The following is a 13,561-nucleotide window of genomic DNA, read 5'->3' as shown; positions in this document are numbered from 1 at the left end:
TCATTTGTATAAATTATTTGGATGTGAATATAGCAGGTATGGTTAGTAAGTTTGCAAACGACAAAGTTAGTGGCATAATGGACAGTGAAGAAGGTTGTCTCAGAATACAACGGGACCTTGATCAGATGGGCCAATGGGCCGAGGAGTGGCAGGTAGAGTCCAATTTAAATAAACGCGAGGTGTTGCATTTTAAAATCATAGAATCCCTACAGTGTGGAAGCAGGCCATTCAGCCTATTGAGTCCACATCACCCCTCTGAAGAGCATCACACTCAGGCCAAACCCTTCTACCCTATAACCCTGCATTTCCCTTGGCTAACCCACCTAGTCTGCACAATCCTGGACACTATGGAGCAACTTGGCATGGCCAATCCATCAAAATGCACATCTTTAACTGTGGGAGGAAACTGGAGCACCGAAAGCAAATCAGAGAATGACTTGTACATCAGAGTCGTAGGGAGTGTTGCCAAACAAACAAATCTTGGGGTGACGGCTCATAGCTCCTTGAAAGTGGCATCACAGGTAGACAGGGTAATGAAGGTGGTGTTTGGTATACCTGCCTTTATTGGTCAGTGTACGGAGTATAAGCGTTGGGATATCATGTTGCAGCTGTACACTTTTGCAATACTGCATTCAGTCCCGATTTCCCTGCTCTGAGAAAAAGATGCTGTTACACTTGAAAGCATTCAGAAAAGATTGACAAGGATGTTGCCGGTTTGAGGGGTTTGAACTGTAGAGAAAGGTTGAATAGGTTGGGACTATTTTCTCTCGAGCATTGGAGGCTGAAGGATAACTTTATTGAGGTTTATAAAAATCATGAGGGGCACGGATGAGATGAATAGCCAAGGTCTTTTTCCCAGGTTTAAGGTGACAGGGAGAGATTTAAAAAGTGACCCAAGGGTAAACATTTCATTCAGAATGAACTACATAAGTGATAGCTGCAGGTACAGTTACAAAAGGCATTTGGAGAGGTACATGAATAGGAAGGGACATGACCAAATGTAGGGAAATGGGGTTAGTTTACTTTGAGAAATTGGGTCGGCATGGATGCGTTAGGCTGAAGGTTCTGTTTCCATGCTGTATGACTCTAAGTAGCAATGTGAGGCATTTAAATGGCAGAATATGACAACTGACTGCAATGAGAAAGGGGGATGGTTTGCCTTCTCCCCAAGGGGAGATCTACAATACAAGGGAGCTGTTAGGATAGAAGAACTGTACCGCATTTCTGAACGAGCCCGGATCAGAATTGAGTCAAATGTGTGGGGCTCTTTCATTGATCTTTTTTTGTTGACAGAGTGGCAGGAGATTGCCAATCCCCTGAAAATCCAGGCCCACAGATAACTGAACACCAGTGTAACAGTTACGCGCTTATTAATTTGTCATTCTTGCAGGTGGATGGTCCGAAAGGTTTTGGAACAAAAGGCACTTAGATAAAGGAGTGTGTTCATTCTGGGTGCCATCACAACCACAAACAGAAATACAGCATTGTGGCCAACTGCCATGACCAGTCCCTTCTTTGCATGAGCCAGCAGCCATTGTATTAGTAAGGAGGTGTGGCATTCTTCATTCAACAGCAAGTGTGAGGGAGTTTAGTAATCGGTGAGGAGGGTGGGGGGAAATTGATAGAGCTCAGCCCCAGGCATAGTTTCACAGCTCCTGGGAGAGGCACTCCTGCAGCAGGATCTGCACAGTGGCTTAGAAGCTGTCAGCAAGGGGGAGCTTCGCTTTCCCCATCCCAAGCTCCACCTCACCTTCACCTCCACCATACTCAGCCCCTTCATCCTCAGCCTGGTGACGGCAGCGTCACACGTGCCACAGACTCTTCCTGCATCCTGCTACAGCCAGCCAATGAAACTGTGGTGTTTCTCCATACACAGGGTGCCATTTTGGATAGTTGACCCAGTGGGCACATTTATTGCGAATGCCACCAGAAACAAGTGGGCGCATGGAGAGACACAGCATCACGGCCAGCTGACATTACTCAGCCCAACTGTGCACATCATTGCAGCCATGGTGTCAATCATTTTGGCACCTGGATGAGGAGGTGGATCACCCCCTCTTCAACCTATGATTTGTCACAGTCAGGTGACCTGTGCACACATGGTGGTCGTTTTGGTGTTGTGGATAACAGCTTAGTGAGTCAAATTGTTGTTCAGAAAAAAGGGCAGCAGACTATTGTCTCAAATCTGAAAGTTGAATTAAATTTACATTTTTACAAGGACAGATGCTTAGAACATGTTCAACAAAAATGTTATCATTCTCTCGATAAAAAAAAGACAACCAATTAAGTCGTGACTTCATGTTTTTCATTAATTACAATGTACTTGTGATGTGATCTTAAACATTTTCCTTAATTTTTGGACCATTAGTCAGAACCTCTCTTTGTAATTTGTGGGCCTTCACAAATACAAATCAGATTTAATTAGCCTTAGAGTGCTCCAGCTTACTTTTCTATGCATGTGCACTGACTACAAAATGTGAATTGCATTGCAGATTACTAAAATTATTTAATATATGTTAAACTTAATTGTGTTATTCCCAACTTGTACTGTGGGGGGGAAAAGAGCAAATTGACATTTAAGTCAAATATCTAAAGTGAATAATACATAACGTAAATGAATGTAGATCTTCCAACTTAGCTTGTGATATGGTTAATGGGTCTGTGAATCGTGCTAAATAGGCCAACCATTCCCTATATCTCATAAGATAAGATGTATGTACATCGTGGTATAACTCCCACCAGCAGTACTCAGTATTTTGTTAGCTCTGGGAAAATAAAATGACTGAATAAATGATTATAAATAACTGCAGTGCTCCGCTATTATCACCTCTATTGTGGTGTTTCTGTTCGATGTCACAGAAGAATAAAATTTGGATTTAGACCTTAAATTGTGAGAGCAATGTGGTTTTGCAAAAATTGGCTCCATCCATGGGCAGAATTTCAAACTATTTTCAGGTAATGGATTAGGAAGATTTTAAAAAGTTCAAATGTAGACAACAGATGATCAAATAATATGCAGATTAAAAGATATCTACTCTTGGAATCACAACCTCTGTTATGCAACTGGTCACAGTTAGGTCACTTAATTTAGGAAGATGGTTAAAGTGATCAATGGAAACAGCCACTAAAAAGTCAGAGGGTTCCAAATGGATTCATATTTTAATCTATTTATCGATGATGAACAAGTTGACAGCTAAGTGACAGCATACACTCACTTAGACACAATCCACATTTAAATTTAAATTAAAATTTCCTTGTACATAGCACCTCGTCATCACATCAAGATCTGGGCAAAGTGCTCCACAATAGAGGAATTACTTTTGAAGTGTAGCTTGATTACTCAAATCTGCATCAGAAATCAACTTTACAATTCTGTTATGTTTTACAACTTTGTGACCAACTTGCTGTTAAGGAGAGCCTTTATGGAAAGCCAGCAGCGCACAGGAGGAGTGGAGATGCAGAAAAGCAAACTTTTCTTTCTCAGAGGCTGTTAATTAAAATCTAACCTCTGGCCATTGACTATTTTAGAGAGTACTAATTGACAACCACCTGAAGAAGGAGCAGCGCTCTGAAAGCTAGTGCTTCCAATTAAACCTGTTGGACTATAACCTGGTGTTGTGAGATTTTTACATGATGATTTTTCTACTTGATAATGATCAGGAGCTTATCCTACCTATTGTCAACAGATTGGGAGTATTCCCAGGGGCCTCATTATGTGAACTCCTGCAATCAATTACTCTGCCCCACAGATCCCACAAAGGTCACTCAACAAGTCGGCGGCACAGTGGCACATTGGTTAGCACTGCTGCCTCACAGCGCCAGAGACCCGGGTTCATTTCCCGCCTCAGGCGACTGACTGTGTGGAGTTTGCACATTCTCCCAGTGTCTGCGTGGGTTTCCTCCTGGTGCTCTGGTTTCCTCCCACAGTCCAAAGATGTGCAGGTTAGATGAATTGGCCATGCTAAATTGTCCGTAGTGTTAGGTAAGGGGTAAATGTAGGTGTATGGGTGGTTTGCGCTTCGGCGGGTCGGTGTGGACTTGTTGGGCCGAAGGGCCTGTTTCCACACTGTAAAGTAATCTAATCAAAATAAAAGTCCATCCTGACCGTAAATATCCTACAACTCTAAACAAAAACTTTATTCTCTATTTGGATGATTCTTGGTTGTCAATTAAACACCATCTCTTACCTTTAACTAACATTTTTGTAAGTAATGAACAGAATCGTTGGAAGAGTTTGTTTTTAATCCTCCGATGACTTTCCTTCCCAGGTTTGGTGCCAGCAATATCCTAAGGACTCTAAAGCTATCTCAGCTGTTTTCCTAATGGTCAACTGGGATGAGGGTTGCACAGGGAATGAGATCAAAGAGGAATACAGGAGCTGACTGGAATCCCTCTCTAAGCTCTAATGGCTTAAAAAGCATCTTGCCTATCGAACTCATGTAGTAAAGAAACCTACCTGGCTGTTTGCTGATGTTCATAGCGGGCCTCATCTTGAAGGACCTGAAGGTTAAATCGTGTAGTCTCTAAGTCTTTCTTCGTCCTATCCAGCTGGTCCTGCAGATCCTCATTCAGCCGCCTCAATCTTTCATTCTGAATCCTAGTCTCTGTGTGTTCATAGTTATACTCCTCAAGTTGTAGTTCCAACTGTAAACACAATGAATCAAATCAGACAGGGTTCTTTAATGCTATGTGGCAGAATCCATTTTTATTTCATTAGATCTGCGCAGTACCCAACCCTTGATACATCCCTTACTGATTGTCCATTTCCCCCTTTCTAATCTGCACTGACTTCAGTTCCTAACTTACCGCAGAGGATTCAGAGATCAAACATTACCCTCGCTCGGCCCTGCATTAAGCATGGGTATTTCCTATCTCTGGCCATTGGAGGCTGTGGTGTATGAGTCATATCATCTTCAGGTGATCAGAAATTAAAATGGTTTTAAGTTAGAATATTGGCAGCAAGCACAAACCTCTGATTTTCAAATAAAAAATATCATATTAGTTCACAAGATCTGGTGGATAATCAAGAAAGTGATCAATTTTGAAAGTGTATATTAATTCATAGTAAATATAAAAATAATTAGATTAGATTACTTACAGATTACTTACAGTGTGGAAACAGGCCCTTCGGCCCAACAAGTCCACACTGACCCGCCGAAGCAAAACCCACCCATACCCCGACATTTACCCCTTACCTAACACTACTGGCAATTTAGCATGGCCAATTCACCTGACGTGCACATCTTTGGACTGTGGGAGGAAACCGGAGCACCCGGAGGAAACCCACGCAGACACGGGGAGAATGTGCAAACTCCACACAGTCAGTCGCCTGAGTCGGGAATTGAACCTGGGTCTCATGGCGCTGTGAGGCAGCAGTGCTAACCACTGTGCCACCCACAAATAATCCAAAATGTGAAAACCTACTGGCCAAATAAATCAATTCATACCTGAATCCTGTTGCATAGGATAAAGTGAACATCCCAATCCTCATTGTCCAAATTACTTCAGGCTGCAAAGCACCTCAGAGCCAGGAGGTTGTGGGTTCAAGCCACAATCAGGTATTTATCACATTATGTGATATCTCTCAGTAGGGTTTTGAGAGAGACACAGACTGCTTTGTATTGTTAAAGAGCCCATTCTTCTTACAAGCATAAACCTGTCAGCTCAGTTGGCTGTGGCACTATTACAAATATAGAAGAGAGATCTGTGACTGTCTTTGCCAACATTCTTCCCCCTACATTATAAATCAAGCTGACTGATTAGTAATCTGCCTGTGGGATCTGGCTAGTGCAGACCAGTGGCTGCATGTGATAAGTGAAAATAAAGTATATTTAGATTTCACATCATAAGCAGCACATAAAAGTAAAGATGTTACAATGCATACAACATTGCTGATTAGAAATGTATGGAACGTGGTCATATTGCAAATCTGTCAATTCCCCTGAAAGCTGCAAGTTTCATCCAATAATCCCCTGAGCAATGGAAAGTTATAAAGATGCAAAACTTATGCGAATGTTATGCTGGGTGAGCTGATCTCAACCAGCCAATAGTAAATACATCGTGGCAACTTAAGGACTATCCATTCAAAAGATCATTACAAATAGGAGCAGGTGTAGATTGTACAATCCTTCATGCACTATGCCACAACTCATTAAGATCATACTAAGATGATCTAGCTCAACCCTACTTTCCCACAGCATTCCAAATCCCTTCATTTAATGTCCAAACATCTACTTCAGTCATGCACATTCTCAATGAAGAAGAACACCCTTTGTGAGTAAAGAATTACAAAGACTCTCACTCTATTCAAAGAGGATTGTTAAGCAGTTTAAATCCTTTCATGACTTCTTACCTCCCCAACACCCTCCCAACTACCAAACAGATTTTCATAACCTCCTCTAACTCTATACTCCTCCTAAGAATTCTGCATTTCTCTAGCTCTAGCCTCATGTACATCCCTCTTTCCAATCAACCCAGCAATGGCAGTCATCCCTTCAGCTATCTCAGCCTCAAGATCTAGAATTCTCTACGTGAAACATTCTCTTCAGCTTTAAGATCTTTCAGAAAACCAACCCACTCAACCACACTTTTGATCAGTCCTCCTAATATTCCTCTTTCTCAATCTGCTCCAGTGGCGACTGTTCAACTCTTTGAAGAGTCTTAGGGCATTTCAAAAGTGCAACACAATGAGTCAAGATGCAACCATCACCTGCTTATTACGGTGTAACCTCAAAAGGGAAATGGATCATTTTCCTTCAGGAGACACATCAGCACACATACATGCCAGCATCACTGATTAGCTGTAGTCCTTTTTAACAATAGGCAAGGACTTTCTAACTGCAGGCTTCGCAGTTACTTCCAGTCAGCCCACACCCTCCGATAAAGAGCTTTATAATTTCAAGTTCAGTGCCAATCAGCAGAGAAGCTTTTAGACTGACGCAAGTAGATCTCCAATTAAGTCTATATTTGGAGGAAGGAAGTGCATCAATATTACTTTAAGTCTCAGGAATTGAAAAATGTATGATTCACAGGTCCAGAACATAGACAATTCATTAATTTCTTGGTTCAGAGTCAAATTCGCAATCTAACAAGAGCCTTTTCTATGCTTTTAAAAGACTCACATGACAACATATGACGCAGTCCAAGAAGGGCTCACTCATTTAGTCAAATATTGGACATCTTGGGTGTTGGGAGCTGAGAGTCCCATTTATTGAAGTGGCCAGTGGTGTTGAAATGGATAAAAAAAAAGTGCATCACAAATCAATGTCAGGAAGTACTTCTTCCCACTGAAGTGATTAAATTGGGCAAAAGTAAAAGACTTACCTTTCTATACTGCCTTGGTCTTCTCTACATCGGTGAGACCAAACATAAACATAGGAAATGGCTCATTGAGCATTGCATACAGGCCCACAGGGGCCAACCAGACCTCCCAGTCACCACCCATTTTAATTCCCACAACCACTCTCTCTCTGACATGACCATCCTTGGCCTCCTCCATTGTCAAAACAAACCACAGCACAAGTTGGAGGAACAACACCTTATGTTCCACCTGGGCAGTCTATAGCCTGGAGGACTCAACATCGAGTTCTCCAATTTCAAATAACCTCCCTCCCCATTCCCCAACCCCCGTCCCTGCCCCTCCCTTCCATTCCTCCCTGCCACCAACCAGATTCATTCCTCTCATTGACCAACCAAGTCGTCACTCTACCTGTCTTGACCAATCCCCACTTCACCACCCTGCCCACGTCTCCCCCTTAAACTGCAGCTGCCCCACACCCACACCCAGTCCTGAAGTGTTACACCCAAAATGTTGACTTTTGTACCTCCTGATACTACCCGGCTTGCTGTATTCTTCCAGCCTCCTGCCAGACTAGTTCACATCCTCCAGCCATTCTAAAGCCTTTTACAGCCAACAAAGCTTTTTTTTGGAAGTATTAGTGTCACAATGTAATCGATATGAAATTTGCACATGACAAGCTCTTACAAACAAGATGATTGCAATCAGATCACTTGTTTTTGTGGTGTCAATTTAGTGATGACCAGAATACTGGGAAGAACTTGCTTGTTCTTTGAAATTACACCTTGAGATATTTGTGGGAATCAACAGAACTCAGTTCATTGTCTCTTCCGAAACATACATTCTCCAATGGTGCAGCATTTCCGTGGAATGTCAGTATGCCTTTGGACACCACAGTCTTGAAGGATGCTATCTAAAAGCTTAGCTTTCCTTCTTTATGTTTCATCAGTAAAACTGGGTTGCATGGGCATACAGTCAGAGAATCAAAAAGTACGGAAACAGACCCTTTAGTCAAATCAGTCCATGCCAAACATAATAACATGTTAATGTTGTCCCATTCTAGAGAAAAGACACCGACCATTAACCCTATCTATACCTCTCATTAACCTATAAATTTCTAGAAGGTCACCTCTCAACGTCCTATGCTCCAGTGAAAAAAGTCCCAGACTTTTGTTATCATTCAAACCTTCCATACCCAGCCACATCCTGGTAAATCTCTTCTGAACTCACCACTTTACCAATATCCTTCCTATAACTGGTCAACCTGAACTGGATACAGTAGTTCAGAGGCCTCACCAATGCCCTGTACAACCTCAACATGACTTCTCAATTCCTACACTCAAAGGACTGAGCAATGAAGGCAAGCATGCTAAATGTCTTTTTAACCACCCTGCCTATACGTGATGCAAACTTCAAGAAATTATATACCTGAACCCCTAGGTATCTCTGCTCTACAACACCAACTATTAATTGTATAAATTCCAAACCTGTTTGTTGTACCAAAATGTAATACTGCGCATTTATCCAGACTGAACTCCATATGCCATTTTTCAGCCATTGACCCATTTCGATCTAGATCCTTTGTGATCTTAGAAAACCTTCTTTCACCATCTATTATGCCTCTAATTTTGGTGTCATCGGAAAACTTACTGACCGTGCTTTCTATATGCTCATTCAAATCATTTATATAAATGACAGAGTACCCAGAATCAATCCCTGTGGCACACCACTGGTCACAGGCCTCCAGTCTGAAAAGCAACCCTCCAGCACCACTGTCCGTCTCCTGCCATTATGCCAAGTTGGTATTCAATTGGCAAGCTCACCCTGAATTCCATATGACCATGCAGAACCTTGTCAAAGTCTTTATTAAAGTCCAAGTAAACAATGTCTACTCCTCTGCCCTCAATCAAGTTGCACAGATGATTTTCCTCATACAATGCGATCCCTAGGGAAACACGGAAAATAGGGGAGATAACTCCAGAGGCCTGGAATATAGTTCTCCTGCAGTCAGTTCCACAATGTCAGTATCTCTGGCACTCCTATTGTGTGTGTCAGCTGGGACCCCCTGATTGAACCAGATTAACAGCCCCAGTCAGGGAACTCAGAATATGAGGTCCAGCTGGCCGACCCCGTTACAAATCATTCATTCAATAGGAGCAGGCCGTTCAGCTATTGAGCTTGCTTCATGATTCTATCTGTCGTGATGCAACAACGATCTCTCTCTCTCTCTCTCTCTCTCTCTATCGCAATGTTGGCAAACAAAAGAACTGATCATTAACTTCAGCAAAAAGGAGGAGGAGGACATGCCCCTATCTACATCAATGGAGATACGGTGGAAAGGGTTGAGAGCATCAAGTTCCTCTGAGTGATGAAAACACAAGTCCTGGACCCGCCACCTGGATATGCCAGTCAAGAAGGCACAACACTTCTTCCTCAGGTGGCTTAGGAATTTGGCACGTCCTTAAGGCCCCTCACCAACTTTTATATATGTACCATAAAAAGCATTCTATCCGGGTGCGTAACGGCCTGGTCAGGCAAGTGCTCTGCCTCGGATCAAAAGAAACTACAGGAAGTTGTGTGCACAGCCCAGAGCAAGCCAACCTCCCATCTATGGACTCCATTTATACTTCGCATTGCTGTGGTAAGGCTACCAAAGACCCCTCCCAAGCCAGTAATACTCTCTTCCAGCCTCTTCCAACAGGCAGAAGATACAGAAGCTTGAACACACGCACCAATAGGTTCAAAAACAGCTTCTTCCCTGTTATTAGGTTGCTGAATGGTCCTCTCAAACTTCAAATAATGCTAATAGAGCTAATGTTGATCTTGCTTTGTGCACCTCCTGTGCAGCCATAACAATGGAATGCCTCACTCTGTCTCAGCACCCTATGATCTGTATGTCTTTGTTTGCTATGATTTTTGGTAAGTCTACCAGCTTTTCAACGTTTTGTGAAATTGCCTTTTTGGAGTTAATATGGAATCACAAAATCCCTACAGCTTGGAAGCAGGCCCTTCAGCCCAACCTGCCCATGCCTCCCAGTTTTCACAATTTAAACTAGCCCCATTTGCCGGTTTTTGGTTCGTATCCCTCCATACCTATCCCATCCACGTATTGTCTAAATGTAACATGTAATGAAATCATGTGTGTAGCTTTAAACACATTGGAGGCTGAAGTGCTTTTTTAAAAGAGTGCAACAAGTGTTGACACGTGCAAGAAAGACATGTTTCAGGGATAAAAGACTTCAGTTACATGGATTGGAGAAGCTGGGGTCGTTGTCCATTGGAAAGAGAAAGTTAAAAAGGAAATGCGATAGAGGTGTTGAAAACCATGAGCATTCTATACAAAGACAAAGGAAAAAAAATTCTTTTTGAAGAAAGGCTCAAGATCCAAAGGGCACCAATATCAAGTGAATAGCAGAGAAAGAAAAAACAGTGGTGACAGAGTCATAATATGTACAGCATGGAAACAGACCCTTCGGTCTAATTCATTCATGACAACCAGATATCCTAAATTAATCTAGTCCCATTTGTCAGTACTTGGCCCATATCCCCCTAAATCCTTCCTGTTCACTTACCCATCCAGATGTCTTTTAAAATGTTGTTACTCAATCTCATGCACATTGGGCTCAATCTTTCACACACTGGGCTCGATCTCCGCCCATGCTGCACTAAAGTTGACTCCCTCCACCACCAAAGAAGAAACCTCGTCTCGGGTGCACTGGACATCTTGAGGCCACCAATCTCTCCACAGAAGGTAAGTAGGTGAAAGAAAGAAAAGGAAGTGGTGAAAGAAAAGGCAGCATAAAATGGAATGGAGCAAATGAGCTCTGGACAGAAACCCACATGCTGCGCTGCTGCTCTGCCACCATCTTGGTTACTTGAAATGTGGTAAATGTACAATGTGAGATAGTGGTATAGGTATGAATGTGTCCTAATTAATTCACATACTTCGCTGGTCTTGTACCCAGCCCCAACAAAGACCCTTCCCATTTCAACAATTACTATTTGTTTTGTGGAAGATAAAATATACAGAAGTACCTCCACATCGCTGTTTCAATCATCACTGTATTTGATTGAGTGTCTCTCAACACACTTGCAAGGAAAGTATGTCATATTATAAAATGGAGGGTGGCAATATGGGATATAAAATTGGCTGAGTGAGACAAAACAGGAAGTATTGTTCGATGGATATATTTCCAGCTGGAAGTCAGTTTGTAGAAGAGTTCTCCAGCTATCAGAATTGGGAATCTTGCTTTTCCTGATATAGATTAATGATCTGGATCTTAGTACGTAGGGAGCAATTTTCAATTTTGCAGGTGACACTGAACTTGGAAGAATTGCAAACAGTGAGGAGAGAATAGTGTGGAACTCTAATGATAAGTTGATGGAATGGGCAGATGGGTGGCAGGTGAGCTTCAATGCAGAGAAGTGAAAGGTAATGCACTTTGAGCAGAAGAACACAAAGACAACATAAAAAGGAGATACAATTCTAAAGGGGCTGCAGGAACTAGGGAACTTGGGTGTAAATATGCATACATCATTGAAGGTGGCAGGACAGGTGGAGCGAGCAGTAAATAAAGCATACTATATTGTTTTATTAATAGGAGTAGAGTGTACAAAAACGAGGTGGTGATGTTAAATTTGCACAAGACACTTGTTGGACCTCGGCCAGAGTATTGTGTACGGTGGTTGGTGCCACGTTACAGGAAAAATGCAAATGCATTGAAGAAAGTGCAGAAGTGATTTACTAGAAGGTAGAGATATGAGAAACCTCAGCTTTAAAAAAAAAAGGTGGAAGTAGTTGGGACTGTCCACTTTGGAGAGTAGAGACTGACTGTGGTTTCAAAATTATGAGTGGGTTGGACAGAATAGGCAGGGTGAAGCAGTTTCTGCTAGTAAAAGAAACAAGAATGTGAGGGCACAGATTAAAAGTGTTGTGCAACTGAAGTAAGAGGGATGTAAGAATAATAATGTACAGAGCAGGTGCAGACATGATGGACTGAACAGCCTCCATCTGCATTGTAACAATTCTGCAATTCTGTCCAGTCGTGCCTACAAACCAGAGGGAAGTCAGTCAGTGAGCGTCATTAGTAAATGGTGTAGTTACCATAGCTGAATAGCTGACAATGTGTGCAAACAGAGATACAACAGGACTAAATGTGTGAGGGTGCATTCAAACTGTACTGTTTAGGTATGTACCATGATTGTTAGAAAGTGAGCAATAGGAATACATTAAATGAAGGAATATTTGAGACTATTAATGCAGATGGTAGCTTATAAATACATTAGCTGATATTGACCATTTGTACAGTTTAGATCAGAGTGGTACTGGAAAAGCACAGCAGGTCAGGCGGCATCCGAGAAGCAGGAAAATCGATGTTTCGGGCAAAAGCCCTTCATCAGGAATAGAGGCCATTTGTAGAAGACCATTGAATTTCCTGTGGCCTGACAACCCAAGAACTCTGTGGGAAGCTCGGGGGGGGGGGTGATTGCTGGGCCTCTTGCTGAGATATTTGTCTCATCAATAGTTACAGGTGGGGTGCCAGAAGACCGGAGGTTAGCTAACGTGGTTCCACTGTTTAAGAAGGGTGGTAAGGACAAGCCAGGGAACTATAGACCTGTAAGCCTGACGTCGGTGGTGAGCAAGTTGTTGGAGGGAATCCTGAGGGACATGATGTACATATATTTGGAAAGGCAAGGACTGATTGTACATATATTTGGAAAGGCAAGGACTGATTATGGATAGTCAACATGGCTTTGTGCGTGGGAAATTATGTCTCAAACTTGATATAGCTCTTTGAAGAAGCAATTAAGAGGATTGATGAGGGCAGAGGGCATGATCTATATGGACTTCAGTACGGCATTCGACAAGGTTCCCCACGGGAGACTGGTTAGCAAGGTTAGATCTCATGGAATACAGGGAAAACTAGCCATTTGGATACAGAACTGGCTCAAAGGTAGAAGACAGAGAGTGGTGGTGGAGGGTTATTTTTCAGACTGGAGGCCTGTGACCAGTGGAGTGCCACAAGGATTGGTGCTGGGTCCTCTACGTTTCGACATTTATATAAATGATTTGGATGCGAGCATAAGAAGTACAATTAGTAATTTTGCAGATGGCACCAAAATTGGAGGTGTAGTGGATAGCGAAGAAGGTTACCTTCAGATTACAACAGGATCTTGACCAGAAGGGCCAATGGGCTGAGAAGTGGCAGATGGAGTTTAATTCAGATAGGTGCGAGGTGCTGCAGTTTGGGAAAGCAAATCTTA

The 13,561-nt window shown here is 42.5% G+C and overlaps 1 protein-coding gene across 1 annotated transcript in view; it reads right to left on the bottom strand.

Annotated features, from left to right (window-relative positions):
- LOC122558104 (EF-hand calcium-binding domain-containing protein 4A-like) overlaps positions 1-13,561 on the bottom strand; it is a 113,020-nt gene that overhangs the window by 17,405 nt on the left and 82,054 nt on the right. Inside the window, exon 8 of the mRNA XM_043706424.1 lies at positions 4,457-4,644. Within this exon, the coding sequence (XP_043562359.1) occupies positions 4,457-4,644 (188 nt within the window). The remainder of the gene's footprint in view (positions 1-4,456; positions 4,645-13,561) is intronic.

The sequence above is a fragment of the Chiloscyllium plagiosum genome, chromosome 16 (genome assembly GCF_004010195.1).
Source record: "Chiloscyllium plagiosum isolate BGI_BamShark_2017 chromosome 16, ASM401019v2, whole genome shotgun sequence".
Classification (NCBI taxonomy): domain Eukaryota; kingdom Metazoa; phylum Chordata; class Chondrichthyes; order Orectolobiformes; family Hemiscylliidae; genus Chiloscyllium; species Chiloscyllium plagiosum.
The sequence above is the reverse complement of the archived record's forward strand: the minus strand, read 5'-3'. Positions and strand labels throughout refer to the sequence as shown.